General features: G+C 42.9%; 1 protein-coding gene across 1 annotated transcript; it reads right to left on the bottom strand.

The window, feature by feature from the left end:
* Nucleotides 1-469: 469 nt before the first annotated feature.
* LOC132226432 (protein-lysine methyltransferase METTL21C-like) lies at nt 470-8920 on the bottom strand. Its single transcript, XM_059681093.1, has 4 exons — nt 8674-8920; nt 5366-5517; nt 2304-2421; nt 470-1178 (listed from the first exon to the last, which is right to left on the bottom strand). Exons 1-4 carry the CDS (start codon nt 8798-8800, stop codon nt 784-786), a joined length of 792 nt encoding a protein of 263 aa, XP_059537076.1. The 5' UTR covers nt 8801-8920; the 3' UTR covers nt 470-783.
* Between the last annotated feature and the right edge of the window lie 10284 nt (nt 8921-19204).

Genomic DNA, 19204 nt, shown 5'->3' with positions numbered 1-19204 from the left:
AGTCGATAGACGTGACCAAAAAGGGCTGTCCAGACGAAGTGAGCAACATACATAAAGACACTTGCTTTACTTCTTATTTGTGGTGTACAACTGCTTACTCATAGTATAGTGTCTTCCCTTCATTTCTCTTGGGACCTGCAGAGAGAACCAGATGTAGAGGAAGGGAGCTCCATAATGAGAAACGCAGTTGAAACACATTTGTTCCATGAATGTGCCTTCTCCCACTCCTTGTTCTTTAGATGTGCTGCAGTGCTGTTTCGCTGTAACCCAAAGGAAAAAATGTCCATCAACAAGAATTACAGGAAATCAAAATTAGTTGTAGTCATAGTAGGAGAATAATCAAGTTAGCTTACATTATAGTACAGTGGCTGCCAACTTCTGTAGAAAAAGCCAGAAAATATAAAACCCATTGCGTTCTTTTTAAATATGCAGCATGAATGAGGAGAATGAATTGAGAGAAACAAGTAAGTTTGTAGTAAATTATACTAAAACTTGTTTATTAATTTATTCATGTAAAATTTACTGAACATTTAGTTGAAACTTCTGGGAGCCAGCAAAGCTATTTTTATATTTTCACATTATTCTTTACAGATGTTTAGATTAACTAGATAACCTTAAATAGGTGATTTTCGATAGCTGCTGTAGTATTAAGTTCTGCTTGTTTTGCGTGTACAAGATCTTTTTATGCACCACCTTCTCAATCTTATAAGTGTTTTCTTGACAATACCATTTCTAACACTGCTCAAAACACACACTAAGTTTTCTAATGGCAATTTGTTTCATTTAGTCCCATTTTAGTGTTCCTTTAAAAATTTTAACTGACGACTCTGGAAATTCAGCCAAGAACGTTGTATCAAAAACTTGCTTGAATCTGTCTAGAAATTCATAGTCAGTGCTGAACCTGAACTTGTTTGCCCAAAGCAACACAGTCCCTGGCTGGCAGAGGTGCGCCATGGTGGAGAGCAGCTTGTCCAGGCAGTAGTGGTGGTAGACCACATCGGAGGCCAGAACGTAGTCATAATAGAAAGTCGACTTGGGGAAGTTCTGTTCCAGGCCTTCTCCCCACACCAGCTCTTTCACTTCAGGCAGGTGTGCTGTGTGTGCTAGTGTATTCTTTAAAAGGTTGTGTTGAAGGTTTCCTAGGACATCAGGCAAATCTGTGGCGGTGACTTGAGCTCCTAAGAGAGAAAGAGGAAAAATGTAATAATTACTTGGAATCTTTTGGGCATTCAGAGTGGACATATACTTTCAGGGAGAAAGAAGAGAACTAGGACTGGGCTTCTCAACCTTGGCCCTATTGACATATGGGCCGGACACATTTGACATAATTCCACTGGATAATTCTTTTAGGGGCGGGGCTGGGAGGGGCTGCCCTGTACTTTGTAAGATGTTTGGAAGTGTCTCTGTTACCGATCCAACAGATGACAGTAGCACCTCCCCACCCATCCCCAAGTTGTGACAATCAAAAATGTCTTCCGACATTGCCAAATGTCCCTCGTGGGACAGAAATCACCTTTGGTTGAGAACCATCTTTTAAGAAACTTTTAAGTTAAGCAATGGTGCAATGTTAAGAGATTTCAGGATAATTCACTAAACATATTACTGTTTTCAGCAGCTGCTTAATATAGTAATTCATAATTTTCCCTCTAAAAATACATTTATCTGATGATTTTCTTTTTCTCTTACATGAAGTATTCAGCATCCAGTTTTCTTTCCACAAAGGATAGTCTATTTTGTCTGATTCTCACCCTTATCTAAATTAATTAAATTAATTCTTAGGCATTTTAAAGCTAGTGACGATGGCTCACAAAATAGATCACCGTATTCCCAGATTAGTTTTAAAGAAAGAACTATGATAATATAGGCAGAAGTAGCCAGATTAGTACCACCTCTTGCCCAGTGCCCAGGAACTCACAACCTACATTTTGGGTATAAATCTGTCTTCACCTTGGATTAACTCACTTTTTATTTCCTTCACAATGTTAGTGACAATATTTGCAACAAAGAGCAGGAGACAACATAACCTAGTTGTTTACAACAGAGGATTTGAGAGTCAGACCTCCAAATTTTCAACTTCATCACATGGTAATCGGTGGACTGGGGAAATTACTGAACCTCTTATCTCTAACACACAATGATCTTATCTCTGGGGATAACAGTAGTAATTCTAGCTTGTGACACTGGGGGAGATTCAGTGAGTGGAATCATGGCTGAGCACCTAAGCCTGTGATACTCCTTATCACTGTTGTCACAATAAAGGTCTTTTGAAACAAGGTCAGGAATAAGTAAACAAACAAACAAACCTAAAATACTGGCCACAATGGAAACAAGGCCTGGTCCAGCACCAATTTCAAGTATTTTAGCATCTTGAAAATTCAATTCCTCTGTATGTTCCTCCAAATATTGACACAAGGCCATAGCCTAAAAAAGATTTATAGTTGTCACTTGGGCATTGCAACATTGGAAACCAGTAGCCATCTCAATCTCCACCCCAAATTAAATACTATAAGACTTATCATTAATAGTTTATGGAAAGGTTCACCAGAATCAAAATATACATTTACTGATGTATTTAGACCTCTGGAATATGAAAATTATAACCTACATCAAAGGAACTAGAGAAACAGGTTTGTGAATCGCCTGTATCAGAAGACTCTTGCTCGACCGCCAGGAATTGGAAGATCAGCTCATCTCTTGCAAACCTGGGCAGTGAGGGCTACAGAACAGCAACTCCCTCCTCTGGTTTAGTCATGTCAGGCCTCCACCTGCTTTAAGAATGTTGGGTAAACTTCTTCAAGACCTCTCTCCTAGCCTCTGTCAACATTCAGGTGGGCCAGGGCTTTGTCTTCTATGCTGGACAACTGGGCAGTTTTGTTTTGTTGTAAGTGGTTTCTCTAAGAAACAGACTATCAGAACAATACTTCCCACACTTTAGTGTGCACGCAGATCACCTAGGCCTGGTTCAGATGCACGTCTGTGTGCAGTGTGCTCTGCTTGGGGTGCTCAGGACTACGTTTCCCACAAGCTACCAGGTGTTGCCAGGGTTTCTGGTCCATGGACCGCACTATGATTTGCTAAAACACATATGCAAATAAATTAAGATAGCTTTTTATACAGAAAATCAAACATGCCTTGAGAGGATAATTATTTGTGATGTAGGGGTTTCAATATTAGGAAGACAGTGTCACCTAGAGCTATGGAGAGGACACATGCTTTGAGGTGTTTTCTGAAGAGATAGCCCTGCCCTGTGTGAGGCTGGCCCCTCTGGGGTGCTATCTGGGAATAAAGCTTTTTTCTCAGGAACAGCTACATTTTTGGACATTGCAAACACTCTCCCACCCTTCTTAGCTTGTTAGTGAAATCTGGAAAATGATCTCTTTCACGGAGAGCTGCACTGGACTACACATAAGAGAAGCGTGTTACGTGAATCCTTCTGTTGCAGTTTTCAAGAGTTTGAGGTCCCAAGAGAGGCCAGGGTTTGTGCATGAAAGGCTGAGGCCTTGATGAGCATAAAACTGCCCAGTGGACAAATCTAATCTCGGATAACCCTGCTACTGTTGTCTGTTTGCCACATATCTATATATATGAAAGCCTAAGCGACTGGTTGACCGGACGACCAGACAACCAGCCAGTAGCTATGACGCTCAGCTGACCAAGAGGTGCCAGACATCTGCTGGCAAGCGCTCCTCCGCGGCGGCACTACTGAGCTGCAGCGGCAGCAGGTGCAGCAGGGCTGGGATGAGGGGGAGCGGTGCCCCCCATCACCTGCTACTTCATGCACTACACATCTCTTGCCTGTGGGGATCAGGCTGAAACCAGCAGTCCAACATCCTCCAAGGGGTCCCGGATTGTGAGAGGGCCAGGCTGAGAGGGGCCTCTAGTGAAAATATATTTAAAAAAAAAAAAGCAAAGCAAAAAAAACCCACAAAAAAAAACCCCTCACAGACAGAGACAACAGTATGGTGATAACTAGAGGGAAAGGAGGGGGGAGGGGGTGGATGCAAGAGGGGATATAGGGGGATAAATGGTGGTGGAAGGAGACTTGACTTGGGGTGGTGAACATGCAATACAATATACAGATGATATATTATAGAATTGTACACCTGAAACCTATATCATTTTATTAATCATTGTCACCCCAATAAATTCAATTAAAAAAAGAGAAGAAAAGCCTTTGTTTGAAGGAAATCATACTCATATGCATAAGAAATAAAAATGGACTGTCCTTGGGTGGGGGGAGGAGGAGCTCTAGGAGCGAGGGGACCCCTGGCTGTCCATTCCTCCTCCTGCTCCCTTCTCACTTGCCACCAGTGCCCCAGATCGCCCCGAGGGCTCTCCATGGAAGCTCTAATCATGACTACTCATTGCATGTGCAGTGCCTGGACCGGCAGGTCTGTATCACCTGGGAGCCTGGGAGAAATGCAGAGCACAGCATCGCCCATCCCGGAATTAGAATCTGCATTTTAAGGAGACCCCAGCATGATTCAGCTCCAAGCTAGCGGCTGAGCTGTTGATCTGGAGCCTCTCTAAGCCCAGGCTGAAAACCCCTGCGGTGGAAAGAACAGCAGTGCTGCATCCGAGGCCGCTGTCCCAGCCTGGTTGTGCACGGCGCCCCCAGTGCAATAGCTTTACAAGGTCATGAGCTTTTCCTCATTAATTTAGTGATTCATTAATAGTAATCATACTGCATGAACAATGACCATCTAACATGAGCGTAGGGGTAGCACTTCACTGAACCCTCACAACCATCTCGGCACTGGCCATGAACACTGCCCCATGCTTTAAATATGGAAATGAAGGCAAACAGAGGCGCAGTGACCATCCATGACCACACAGCCAGGAAACAGCAGGTTTGCTGGCTCTCAATTCAGTGTCTCCCCCATTTCGGCGCCATCCTCCGGGGGCTGCTGCAGGGAGAACATGAGATGCAGCCGTGGTTCTTGAACATTCCTGCTGGAATATCCACAATGTGAACAGAAAACGTAAACCTGAGAGTCTGTGGGAGTGGCCTGAAGGTACATGCTGCAAAGCCAAAACTCTGAGGATGTGACTTTGTCCTTAAGAATTCATATGAATTTTTCATCCTACTTCCTGATATATTCAAGCTTATATTAATGTAAACAATAATGCTTCAGGAACATAGCACAGAGGAAAATCAAAGCTTATGGGAGAGATGTGATGCATTCGTGGAGCCCAAGCACACCACCCGCACCCCTGGTGGGGGGGCGGGGGGCAACAATTGACCCTCAGTTGGAGAAACCCAAAATGTTAAAGTACTTGGCAAATTGTCCAAGGCCACGCAAATGTACAAAAGTGTTATATCGTCCCCAGAAGCCCTGCCATCCCAGTGTAACAGCTGTCTCACCCCTGGCCACACCACTGCTCCGTAACTCTCTATTGATTCTTGAACGACAATCTTCTTGCCTGCAAACAGATAGTTCTCCTGAGTGTAGCTGGCATAATTTGTAGGAACAAATTTCTGGAGGCTATGAAGAGATGGTTCTATGCTGTTAAAATCTGTGGGGCAGAAAATGAAATAAGTTTCATGATTTGTTGATTCAGTGCACATATACACTTAGTACAATTGGTAGGATGGGAACCGAGGGGTGACGCTATCAATGACAAAGGCTGCAAACTAGCACAAAGCAGTGCTATGGAGTGGCAGGGACATAGCATTCAGATGTGACATCTTTATCATGTGACGAAATGCCAAAGGATATTGCCTCTAGTTAGAAGAGGACGGAAGAAGTGTGTCCCCATTCCCACACTCCTGACGACAGGAGAAAGCTAAATGGCACCAGGAAAGTGGCACAAATGGGCTGTCTGTGCAAGGAGGACCCGGGCAAACATGGACCTGACTATTTTTAGGTCTTGAAGTAGCATTCCCAATGTTGGCTGGAGCGTGTTCCTTAAATCCTTCTTACATCAGCTCCTCAAAAGGTTCAGGTCACCCAAAGATGAGCCAGCCCCACAGGAGGCTGTCAGATGAGCTCTGACTATCGAGTTACTGCTGTGTTAAATGCTTCCTTGCTCTCATGACCACTCCAGCAGCTCTCAAATATCATATAAAACGGGAGGAAAAGAGCACATGCGCAGAGGAGGAGGTGAAGGGTGGCGGGTCTTTGAAGAAACCTACTCAGGAGTCCACCCCTAGGAGGCAGGTAGGACAGGCTATGTCAGGTACCACTGCTTTCCAGGGGCACTACACCAGCTCCGTGCCACTGGTCTGCAACCCGTCTTAACAGGTTTCCAGAAAGAGCAGCACCGAAACTTGGAGGAGGCCTTTTGAATGTCCGCCATGGGGTCATGGCTGTTGAAGCTAATTACATGCTTATATTTTGCATGTCTGTGTGTATGTATTTCCATTTTGTCTTCCTAGCAATTCGTTTTTGTTGTGTTTTACCAAAAAAGTGTCAGTATGCAGCAGATGGGGAAATGGCCTTTGACCACGGTGTGACCACGATGTCCGTAGCTCTTCGGCCGTAGGTTCTGGTTTAGTGTGTTCCACCCCTGGAAGGAGAATTCTCCGCCCTGAACAAAAAGGCGAGCTTCCAGAGACCAGGGGCTGCACTGAACTTGCCAGAACCTGCTAGTAAAGAGTGGCTGAGTCAGTCCTGAGGGGTCCTTTCCTGTCATGTGCCCTGGTTAGGGCTGTGGGGAGACCATAAGGGAGGGAAGGAGACCTCCGGTCCTCACCTACCTCTTATGGGAAGCCACTGACATACAACGCCAACCCAATTATGTATAAATGACCAAGGAGGCCCATCACTGATTTGTAGGGTTTGACGGTGACCATGATGTAAACAGCCCTGGTGATAAAATGTCCCTGGGGAAAGATGTGCGGCCTACACCATAATGGAGTACTCCCACCATCCAGATACAACGGACATCAGTAGCCTCAAGCACATAGCTAATCATCAAATGCACTAAAATAATCCAGGTCTGGTCCAGAGTATTAATTATCTAGGTTTTTTCCCATATAGCTTTGCCTTTTATAGAATCGATTTCTTTGTAATTTATGTAACTTAAATTTCAATAATGGCCATGTTTAATAACCAGCTCACCAAATTCCTGAAATTCAGGAGCTGGTACAGGCCAGCTGGTACAAGGAGTCGGTACAGGGCTGTGCTCTTTTCCTCAAAGGCTTTCATCAGTGGAGTGTCTACCAGGAGCAGCCTGACCATCAGGTACTCACTCATGCCAGCTCCTGCTGGCTTCCTTCCCCCAGCAACCCCCGCGATGCCCCCAGTGGTTCTCAACCTTCCTAATACCATGACCCTTTAATACAGTTCCTTATGTTGTGGTGACCCTCAACCATAAAATTATTTTCGTTGCTACTTCATCACTGTCATTTTGCTACTGTTATGAATCATAATGTAAATATCTGATATGCAGGATGTATTTTCATTGTTCGCGACCCACAGGTTGAGAACCGCTGCCCTAGACCATTCATTCTTCCCTTCCTCCCACAAATCGCCAACCAGGGACTCTCAAGACTGGAGGAAAAGTCAATGGGCTGATTTTGAATGGTTCAGTATTTTACAGGTTAAGAAGCTAATGTTTATGCTTTCCCAATCAACAGGGTAAAGAAACGTGGGCATATAAATATACTCCCATTAGAACCTTTTATGGTCTACAGAAATATAGAAATTTATGTTTATTGCACATTAAGTATTTTCATTTATTGTACCCATGCAAGACTGGTAGTTTTAGAGGGACCAGATTTGAGAGACAGGTAGAGTTGCATTTTTATGTAAACAGTTTAGTAAGAATAAATAATATCCTGGTTTAGTAGAGTTGGAACATAATTGTATCACATTAAATGATTGTAAATGTTATAAATTCTGTATCTTGGCTCTCATGACATTATTTGGTATGTCCATCATTTATTAACTACTAAGTCCCTGTCCAGAAATGCAACCCTAATGGTTGCACTGTCCTGATGGGAAAATGCACTTTGCTCTACACCAGCGATTCTCAACCTGTGGGTCACAACCACTTTAGGGGTTGAACGACCCTTTCACAGGAGTCACCTAAGACCATCAGAAAACACATATATAATTACATATTGTTTTTGTGATTAATCACTATGCTTTAATTATGTTCAATTTGTAACAATGAAATTGGGGGTCACCACAACATGAGGAACTGTATTAAAGGGTGGTGGCATTAGGAAGGTTGAGAACCACTGCTCTACACAGATCCGTGTATGACAGAGCTGCCAGGAATACGTTTTGATGAAAAGCAGAAACCAATCTAGATTGAATTTCATTTTAAATGTTCTTGTTACAAAAATATACAGTCTTAGATTTATATACAAGATAATATAAATTTGTGGATTTTGATAAGTAAATAATGAAAAATAGGGATTACTTGTAATGCTATGCTTATACTTGCATAAAGGCATTTTTCTACTTAGCTGCGTTATACAAACAATCTTGAAGGATGTTAACTAGACTTATTGTAGTGATCATTTTGCAATATATCCAAATATCAAATCGTTTGTCATACACCTGAAACTAATATAATATTACATGTCAATTATATTTCAATAAAAATCATTTCAAGATCTAGAGTTAAAAGTAAATGGAAATTCTTGTCACAGAAGTTAACTGGAAAATGCCATCACCAGGAAAACAACTGAGAAGGTGTTGAGGACAGGAAGGGGGTTACCTCCTTTGGGTCCACTGGTGCCATCTTTCTGGACAGTCTCTTCCTCTGCCTCTAGCCAGCCATCTGGGGAGCTTGGTCCTTCCCCCAGGCGCCCAGGCTGCTGCTCGGAACTCAGACACACATCCATAGCCGGAGCTGGAGCCCGAGCCGGCTGGAGAGGAGGAAATTGGACAAGATCCAAGTTGCTCAGCCCAGGGTGTCTGAGTCTCTCAGGAGGCTCTAAAAAGTGCAGCTTATCGCCTTTGCATCTGCTGAGTGGAAAAGAACACCTGCTTTTCAGCTTAGTTCCCCGGGTGAGCAAGGCAGCCACTCAAGGAGTTGCCAAAGTGGAGGAAGACCGTTAAATGAGACCGAAACTACTTGTGCATGAAGAAAGGCAATGGGAGGCGGGCCACAGGCTGATGGTGCCAGGGTCCAAAATGCATTTCTGATAACTTTGGGAACTGAATCTTAAAGAAAATCTGGTCTAGCAATCTGGCCAGTGGGAGTACCTTGTAGATGGATATGATATCATGCATGAGAAGCCAGGATTTGGAGCAAACACAGGGCTGCTCCCTTCTCATCTGAGGCTTTCTTGCAAGATAGTAGAAAGTGCTGGGGGCTGAGAGCCAGGAGCTTGCTTTGGCTCCCCACTCTAACACTTTGCCACTCATCTCCTCACTGTTTTCTCATCAGCAAGAAGGGGATAATAATATCTGCCTGCCTGCGAGGGCTGTGACGAGAAAGAGAGAGCACAAATGATTAGTACAGCACAGGTAAGCAAAGGAGAATTATTTTCAAATGCCAGGTGGTGCTTTTCCTTGTGAAATGAAATGACTCCCTCCCCCATCGTTATAGTTGACTTGAGAAATAAATTCTTTCCCAAAGACAGCTGTGCATTGAAAAATAATCTCAAACGTAACTACAGGGACCTGTCTAGTGTTCATTATTAGTTTGGCATATCCCATGATATACATCATATATTAGTATTTCATAAAGAATTGGGAAATTTTTTAATGACCCCTTGTTAGTACCCTCAAAAGAATTTTGAACTGTTAGTTGAAATATATCTTTACCTTATGTAGCAGAAGAGGTTTGAGATTTCTGTATGCTCTTTAATCCCCAATGTTTTATATAGATCTGCACCTAAAAGGATTAGCATTTTATGAACAAAAGCCAGCCAGTGAAAGTCCAAGTTATTTAGGGTAGCATTACCCACCAGTACGCACACACATTTCTTTGCTAGAATTTCCTCTCTCTTTCTCAACCTCTCTTTCTTGCTCTCATTCTCACTCTGTCTCTCTTGCTCTCTCTCTTTCAATATATATCCTTCTCTCTTGAATTTTCTCTCGTACACACACACACACACACACACACACACACACTCCTCACCACATGAAATATAATCATTCTTGAAAGATCCAGAGGCTGCCCTCCATGGTATTTCGTTGCTGTGATGGAGTTTGAATGCGGACTTATATTTCACTTTAAAAAAAAGTGGGGGTTGGGTTGTTGGGGGTTTTATGGGCATGTCAACTTTGTGTGCATCAGCAAACTCCTGTGGCTGAAGAAAGGGGCCTGCCTGCTGTGGACTCAGTCCTGGACCCTGATTCCTGCTCCCAGAAATAACACAAGACTTTACCAAGAGGAAGGGGAAATGTTTGTGAGGAAGACATGAGAACGGTCTTTACATAAGAAGGGACACGGGTCAAAGGCTTAAAGTCACATGAGGGGTATTTAGTTGGGGCAGCAGTGAGTAGGAAATCAGAAAACTCCTTCAAAATAAAAAACAATCTGTTCTAATTTATTTAATAGAAATAGGGGCAGTTAAAATGGAAAGAGGAGGAGCGTTTGCCCATTTTAGAAGCCTGGAAACCCTTAAAATAGAATATAGGATATGGCCCTGACTGGTTTGGCTCAGTGGCTAGAGCGTTGGCCTGTGGACTCAAGGGTCCCAGGTTCGATTCTGGTCAAGGGCATGTACCTTGGTTGCGGGCACATCCCCAGTGGCGGGTGTGCAGGAGGCAGCTGATCGATATTTCTCTTATCGATGTCTCTAGCTCTCTATCCCTTTCCCTTCCTCTCTGTAAAAAAAATCAATAAAATATATATATTTTTAAAAAGAATATAGGATATGTAATTTAAAGCCTAGGGTGAATAGGAATTGAATAATCATTTACTTTTATGAGGGACTATATTTATCCATTGAGCCAAATGAATGGTGATTTAGCTTGAGTAGATATAAGAGCCTATTTTTATTTTTACCCAACATTGCAACTTCTCTGCTATCACTTTTTTAAAAATATATTTTATTGATTTTTAGAGAGGAAGGGAGAGGGAGAGAGATAGAAACATCAATGATGAGAGAGAATCACTGATTGGCTGCCTCCTGCACACCCCCTACTGGGGATCGAGCCCACAACCCAGGCATGTGCCCTTGGCCGGAATCGAACCCGGGACCCTTCAGTCCGCAGGCTGATGCTCTATCCATTGAGCCAAACCAGCCAGGGCTCACTTTTTTTTTTTTTTTCAGTGTCCGTTTCTTTTAACTCTGGATCTTTGTGTGGATATACTGTGGTCCTATGACTGTTAGGTCTTCTTTCTCACTGCCTGTGATGGCAGGTGAGCTGGAGTCTTTTTCAAATCCATCATTGCAATGCTTTTATTATTCCCCAAATTGTTCAGGTCTATGATTGTAACTTATTTCCAGCGATGTCATCATCCCTACATGAAATAGCAGAAGATGGTCATCATTACAACTTTTTAAATAACTTTTAAAAACAGATTGCAATGCGTAAGGATGTGTGTACGTACCTTTACACACACATACATCCTCCGAGCTTTGAAAATGAAGAGAAGGACAAAGAAGAAATGTTTAAATATTTCCTGGGAGCCCACTCTCTGGAGAAGTAAGCCTGACTAACATTTTCTGGTGTCAACTTTTAGGACCGTTTTTTGGTATAAACTTTACATAAAGTTATTTTACTCAAAATGAAACTAGACAGAAACATACCTCTTTGACCTAATATGAACTATCCTATTATTTTAAGAGTTTCTTTGGAATGCATCTTCAAATACCATCTTTTAGGTATCTGCTTTAAGGAACAAATCAGAGCTCTGTTGCCTGGGCTGGAATACAGTAGGTCTGAGGTTCCTAAATATTGGACTGTGATGGGCCACATTAGAATTACCTGGAAGCTTTAAAATGCATAGACTCCAGCCCCTGGAAATTCCTGTTCAAAGGTCTGAAAAGAACTTAGAAGTTTGAACTTGCAGTCCGACAGCTGTTCCCTGTGTGTCTGCAGCGCTTGGCATGTAGTCCATGTCCATCTATAGGGCAGAGACACGGGAGTTGTGTTCAAATAGTTGAAGCGCCACGCATGAACAGGGATTAGGCCTCTGCATGGCCCTGGAGGGCACACTGATGAAGTAAGTGCCCAGGAAGCAGAATTGGAAAGAACTTTCCTCAATAGGAAAGAACTTTATCACAAGCAGAGCGACGGAACAGTTGATCTCAGGGAGCCTAGCCTAATGGAAAGTGGGCCAGATTTGCAGTCAGAAGGTAAAAGATTGGATGAAAGCTTTATACAAGGTCAATAAATAAGCTACGTGTGCGTCTCCTTCTCTGCCTTTCTCCATTGGTGTGGACCTCTGACCTACCCCTGGGCCTGGCTCTCTTGGCCAATGATCCTCAACACAGAGGAATTGTCCCCTCCTCCCAGAGCCGTTTGGCAATTTGGAGACATTTTTGCTGGTCACAACTGGGGTGGTGTGCTACTGGCATCTAATACAAAGAGCCCAGGGATGCTGCTAAACATTATACAAAGAACTGTCTGACCCAAAGTGTCAATAGTACTGACGTTGAGGAAAAAATAGTCTGAGCAGTAAATCCAAGTTGTCATGCAGAGTAAATTCTACTTGCCATGCGGCATATTCCATCTACTAGCCAGGCGGTCCTTGCCTCCTCTGTCTCAGTGTCTTCATCTATAACATGGGGTGAGTGAGTAGTTCCAGAGTGTATAATGCAGGCCAGATTCTGAGCCACATCTTTCCACAGACCCAGCATGGCGACTGGCTTCATCTGCTTTCTCCCAGGAGAAGACCCAAAGACAAGGATTTGAGAGAAATGGTTTATGTGGGGAGTGAGAAAGGGAAAATAACCAAGGGTAAGTGTGGAAGTCAGCAAAGAGTGTCCTCTGAGGCCAGGGGGAGATAAAAACTTAAAACTATGGGGAAAGGCTGGAAAACGAGGCAAAACACACACACCTCAGGATGACTACACCCCAGAGGGTTTCTGGGCCATTTCTATACCACCATCTCAGCACAGGTGCTGAGACTAGAGAGATGTGAGTGACAGCATCTGCTATGCCCCATAAAATGTTGCTACTCCTTACACAACTGTAGGAAGTAAATGAAATGTTATTTATCAGAAAGAATTAGTCTGGTGCCTAGAAGGTCATCGTCCTTGGTAAATAAGTGTCTTGTATTAAATTGCATGTCATTCAAGTAGAAGGCTGAATAAGCAGTGTTATTTGAAAAGATTCTGGGTCACTCACTGAATCCAATGGAAACACTGAGTATTGGGGCTTGGTAAATAAAGGACCCAGGGCTGTGCTGGTCCCAGAGACCTCAGCCGCAGGAGTTCATGGGCTTTCTCGTTACAGTGCTGTTAGAAGCCTCAATTGCAGTCACCTTCCAGCCCCGTGTAACTGAGGTCAGGATTTAAAATGTGGGGGGAAGCCCTGACTGGTTTGGCTCAGTGGATAGAGCGTCAGCCTACAGACTGAAGGGTCCCGGGTTCGATTCCAGTCAAGGGCATGTACCTTGGTTGCGGGCACATCCCCAGTAGGGGGCGTGCCAGAGGCAACTGATCGATGTTTCTAACTCTTTATCCCTCTCCCTTCCTCTCTGTAAAAAAATCAATAAAATATATTTAAAATGTGGGGGGAAATATTCTGATTGGTCTAACTTGGTCATAAGCTCAGCCTGATAGTCAGGGTTGGGTGGTGTGAAAAGCATCCTGCCCAATCATGAGGAGTAGGGGTAGTAGGGCTGGCAACTTAAAGGAGGGATGTTGTGCCCATGAAAAGTGAGAGTTAGGTATGGCCCTCCTTCTCTTCCTGGCCACCCTGTGCACACGCATTTTCTTATTTCCATCAAAACAGTTCCAAAACAGAGAACCAGCATCTCTACAATGGATGGTAACCTAAAATCTCATTGGCTGATGCACCTAGAAAGAATGGAGTTGTTCTTCTCCAATTCCAAACCTGTATGGTGCCCTTTCTTCACTAGTTCCATCGCTTCTCCCTCCATAGGCATGTGATCCAGGTCACCACGGACAACAGCTTGATTAGCTGTTCCATCGCCGCACACCATGGACTCCTATTCCCATCCCAGAACATGAGTGAGAGGCTCGTTGCTTTTCACATGATCTTCGCCACAAGTTCCACAAGGAAGAGTTGCTGATCAGATAAATACTATAAGAAATGTCCACCATTCTTATTTACAGGGGAGACTGTGGTGGGAGTGGAATTCACTTCCAGAGAGGTGGGGCTTCATTGAACTGAATGCTCTTAGTAACCCCAGGAATCACTAACATTCAAAAATGTGAGATTTTCAATATGTTATACAGAAACTATTTGGTAGTGAAATGCAATTCCGTAATTTCTGGTCCCTTTATTATCTGGTAATACAGTGGCTCGGAGTCCATAATCCTCTCTGTGCAATGATGTAGGGCTGCTATAATACCCCTCACTAACCAAACGTTGGGGAAGCCCCTGAGAGTGCCAGAGGAAAGGGGCTGCTAAAGGGAGGGGGGTGTAAAGATTTAGACCACTTAGCATTGAAGAAGCATTAGACACAGAAAGCCTGTGCAGCAGAATCATAGAATGGGACTCTTCTCATCTTGGCTTGGGCTGGCGCATGAAGACAATGGATTCCTTTTTATGCTAATGAGAGTCCATCTTCAGAAATTTTGAAGTAGGTGTTCAGGAAAACCACTCAAGCAACACATAAACTTTGTCAGACTTGTGGTCATAGAAGAATTTACTTCTGTTTCATTTTAAGCATCTTTTATACAATGACATATGGTACCAGTGAAGAAGGAAGGAAGAATATGAGTGAAATAATCCAATATCTTTGGGAAGAAAAAGTGAAGTTATAGCCATTTCATTTTTAAAATAGTGAAGTTATAGTCATTTCATTTTAAAAATACCTGTTTCTAAGCATCTGAGTGTGCCCTTAACCACATGGAAAGGCATGGTTTGCTATAGTTATCTATCTTATAAAGAGGCTCCGTCAAGAAACCAATGAGTAGCCCCTATGGACTGTATGCGTTTGGGCGAAGAGGTGTACTTAGTTGTTTGTTTCTACTTTTATCCCCCCCCCCATCTAGTTCTTAAAATAAATTACCACTCAAAGAAATTTTATCGTTATTTTAGAAAAATATTCAACTGCAGTTATTGAAGATTCGTAATTGTCAGGGTTCATGTCATCAAAATAGCCAAGAATGATTTGGAGCTGAGCTATAAGCCTGCGTTATTAACTACATGAAACAAAGTCATGCTTGGGAAACAGGTTTAGGTAAAAAACAAAACAAAAACACAAAAAACCTTCTGATAAAATTCTGATCAGAAGAGTTAGTTTGCTAATAACCTTCTTCCCGTTAAAATTTAATAAATGATAGCTTTCAGAAATTCACCTTAATCTTAAAATAGATGGAACCAAATGAGTCTCTAAGAATGGAAAAAAAAAATCCCTTCCCAGTAATTCAACATTGCAGAATGATCCCTGAGTTCCACTTCTATGGTCAGACCTGAAGCAGAAATAACTATGACAACCCTTACAATCCTCGGCCAGAAACAGATTCTTGCAGTGTCATCTGTTCTTTCCATATTGTCATCAGCTGCCTGGAAATGGCACTTTTTAGAGGGGCTTAGTGGTAACTAGTCATGCTCCGGTTTTAGCAACAGCAGTTGACCTGTTTTCAGAAAGATAATTTTCCCCCCACAGATTTCTATTAGGAAAGAAAGTTTATCTAATGGGGTTATTCTGGGTTGTACCACAAGGGAGAATTCCTTTCATTATTTCTCCTCATTCTAGGGCAGACTCAACTTGAAAAACACATGTTCTTACCTGAGGCTCTCCTGTCATGGATTTGGAGAAATATACTGTGTTATTTCAGTTTAAATCCAGCTGGAAAGGAGTGAGAGAGGTCCTAGCCAGTGTTCTAAGTGGTTAGAGCATCTGCCCATGCACCAAAGGGTTGAGGGTTTGAGTCCCGATCAAGGGCATATATCTAGATTGCAGGTTTGATCTCTGCCCCTGGTGGGGGTGTGTGCAGGAGGCAACCAATCTATGTGTCTCTCTCACATCAATGTCTGTCTCTCTCTCTCTTCTCCCCCCTCTCTCTCCCTTCCTCCTACTATCTCTAAAAAGTCAAGGGAAAAAAATATCCTCAGGTGAGGATTTAAATAAAGAGGGGGGAGCGTGCAGAAGGCAGCTGATCAATGTTTCTATCTCTCTCTCCCTCTACCTTTCTCTCTCTGATACACACACACACACACACACACACACACACACACATATGCACTAGTATATATGCCATTTTCAATATAACAAAAATTGTAAGGTTCCAAGGAATAAATCTACTGAAAGGTAATATGAGAAATCGTCTTTTTCAAGATTTTTTTCTCTCTAGTTGGTGAAGAGGCAGCTCCAAATAATTACTCCAATTACAGGGGACAGAGGTAACATGAGCTATCATAAGCCACCTCATTATGACATTTGCCAATAATGACACCTTCCTTTCTATAGTTGGTGACTAGATCTTAGGCAAGAAAACTCAGAAACTTTTGGAGCTTCATGTATTACCTTTTCCCTATTCCTCCTCCTCCCCCTACCCCTGCTTCACCACTTCCTCATCCATCTCCTCCTCCTCCTCTTCCTCCTTCTCCTCCTTCTTCTTCTCTGTTTCCTTTTTGTAGTCTTCAATTATTGAGTTAAAATTCACTATAGTTTTATTTAGTTATATCAAAACTAGAAGCCTGGTGCACGAATTCATGCACTGGTGGGGGGTCCAGCTGGCCTGCCCTGATGCGAGGGGGGGTGCTGCCTGGGGCAAGGGGCCACAGGTGTTCCAGTCATTCTGCTGTTTGGCCAATTTGCATATTACCCTTTTATTATATAGGATAAATGGAAAGAAAAATAAAGCAAGATATAAATGTAAACTGGGGAAATCTTGAAAATCACAATAATTCTTGGTGCTTCCAGAGATAGAAAGCATGGAATTGGACACACACTCTCCCTAAAATAGTGGAAGTGACAATCTCTGGAATTAAAGTTGACATTTGCCACTTCTTATCTCTTAGATTCCAAATGCTACTGTCAGCTATAATGAGAAATTGGTCTCTTTTTAATTGTGTAATAAATAAAACTCATTGGTCAAGGAAGAAAGAAATAAAAATGTGTGTGCATGCATGTGAGTGTGTGTGCTAAGAGTCCAGTAACACTACTTGACGTGTGTACAACTGCTTCTCAGTTTTCAAAACCCCTTCATAAACATTATCTCACTTGATTCTCATAGCAGTTGTGTAGGATCCACAGAAAGGTATCAGTACCAGAGAGAAGAGTAGGAAGAAAGTTTCAATTAGTCATTTCTTCTTCAAAGGCAGCGGGATGCTCAGAGGATAGCAATCATTATGAGAATGAAAAGGAAAATAATGAGTCAAATAAAAACTACCTTCATCCAGGAAGAAATAATAAGCTGGACTTCATCAAGATTAAAAACTTCTCTCTTGTGAAAGACACTTATATATCAAGAGAGTAAGATTGGACACAGGCTGGGAGAAAATATTTGTAAAAGACATATCTGATAAAAGACTCATCCAGAATATACAAACTCAATAATAACAAACAACCCAATTGAAAAATGGGCCAGAGGCCTTAACAGACACCTCACAAAGGAGATGTATAGGTGACAGATCATCACATAAAAAGACGCTTCACATGTCATCATGAAAATGCTAAGTAGAACAATGAGATACCACTACACACCCATCAGAAGGGCCAGTGCTGGTGAGGATGTGGAGCCAGAGGAGCTCTCGATCATTGCTCATTGGAATGCAAAAATGGCACAGCCACTTAGGAAGACGGTTGGCAGTTTCTTACAAAACTGAACATACTCTGATCATCTGATCCAGCAATCATGCTCCTTGTTCTTTACCCAAAGCAGTGGAAAATTCACATCCACAGAAAAACCTGCACGTGATTTTTTTTGCAGCTATATTTGTAAACTCATCATTGCCGAAAGTTGGAAGCAACCAAGATACGCTTCCATAGGTGAATGGATAAATAAACAGGTATATCCGGACAATGGGATATCATTCAGTGCTAAAAGAAACGAGCTATCAATCAAACCATGAAAAGACATGGAGAAACCGTAAATGCATATTCCTAAGTGAAAGAGGCTAATCTGAAAAGGCTACATACTATAGGATTCCAACTGTATGACATTCTGGAAAAAGCAACAATATGGAGACATAAAAAGATCAGTGGTTGTCAGGGGCGCGAGGGGAGGGAAGGATGAAGAGGTGGAGCACAAAGGATTTTTAAAGGAGTGACACTACCCTGTGTGACACTGTAATGGTGGATACATGTCATTGTTCATTTGTCAAAACCCATCGCTGTACACCAAGAACCTTCGTGGAAACCGTGGACCTGGGCCGATAGTGATGTGCCAGTGTAGGTTCACCGATTGTAACAAAGGTGCCACCGTGGTGGGGATGCCAATGGTGGAGGAGGCTGTGCATCTGAGAGACAGGGCGTACGTGGGAACTCTCTGCATTTGCCGGTCAAATTTGCTGTGAACCTGAAACTTCTTTAAAAATAAAATTATTAAATAAAAGTAAGTGATCTGTTTCAGGTTTCTGAGAGAAAACATTTCTTAACAAGTCGACTGTTTACTGATCCCTTCTGACCCTGTTAGTGGGAAACCCCAAGTGGAAATCAGAATGCGATTGCGTAGTCAGTGCAAGGTGAAACCCTGGGTCGCGGGATGGCTTAGATGCTTTGCACGTGTGTCAAAGGCCAGCCGCTTCAGTTACCGCGTTGGCTGTCTGCCCAGCACAGCAATGAGGGTGGCATTTTCAGTGGCTCCAACATGGGGTTATCTTTTCATTCCAGACACATGAATCACTCTAGGTATTGGAAGAACAACACGGTGACTTCTCCCTAAGGAAAGGATTGCAGCATGCCTCCACACGTAGACAATGAGATCGGAAACACTCAATTATACACGCGTGGAAAGCAGCGAGCTTAGCTTACCGTAGCTCTTCCAGAAGCCTGGGATAAGCAGGAGACAACATGCAAAGGTCACACGACTCTCGCTTAGCGGAAGATAAATGTGATAAAATGGACATTTCTTAAGACATAATCTGAGTCCCCTGTCCCAGGATGCGCGGATTCTAGTCTGAAATGCATGCTGTTATCCCAACCCTTTAAAACCTGTAGATTGTTTCTCAACCTTCTGGTCCTTTAAATACAGTTCCTCACG

This window comes from Myotis daubentonii, chromosome 2, assembly GCF_963259705.1.
Source record: "Myotis daubentonii chromosome 2, mMyoDau2.1, whole genome shotgun sequence".
NCBI classification, from domain to species: domain Eukaryota; kingdom Metazoa; phylum Chordata; class Mammalia; order Chiroptera; family Vespertilionidae; genus Myotis; species Myotis daubentonii.
The sequence above is the reverse complement of the archived record's forward strand: the minus strand, read 5'-3'. Positions and strand labels throughout refer to the sequence as shown.

Bases quoted from the DNA above. Each gene is read 5' to 3' on its own strand.
- LOC132226432 (XM_059681093.1), bottom strand. From the start codon at position 8,800: ATGGATGTGTGTCTGAGTTCCGAGCAGCAGCCTGGGCGCCTGGGGGAA. The intron at 5,518-8,673 runs GTAACCCCCTTC...TCTGCCCCACAG, and splicing joins CACCAGTGGACCCAAAGGAG to ATTTTAACAGCATAGAACCA. The intron at 1,179-2,303 runs GTTTGTTTGTTT...TTTCTCTCTTAG, and splicing joins CATTGTGGCCAGTATTTTAG to GAGCTCAAGTCACCGCCACA.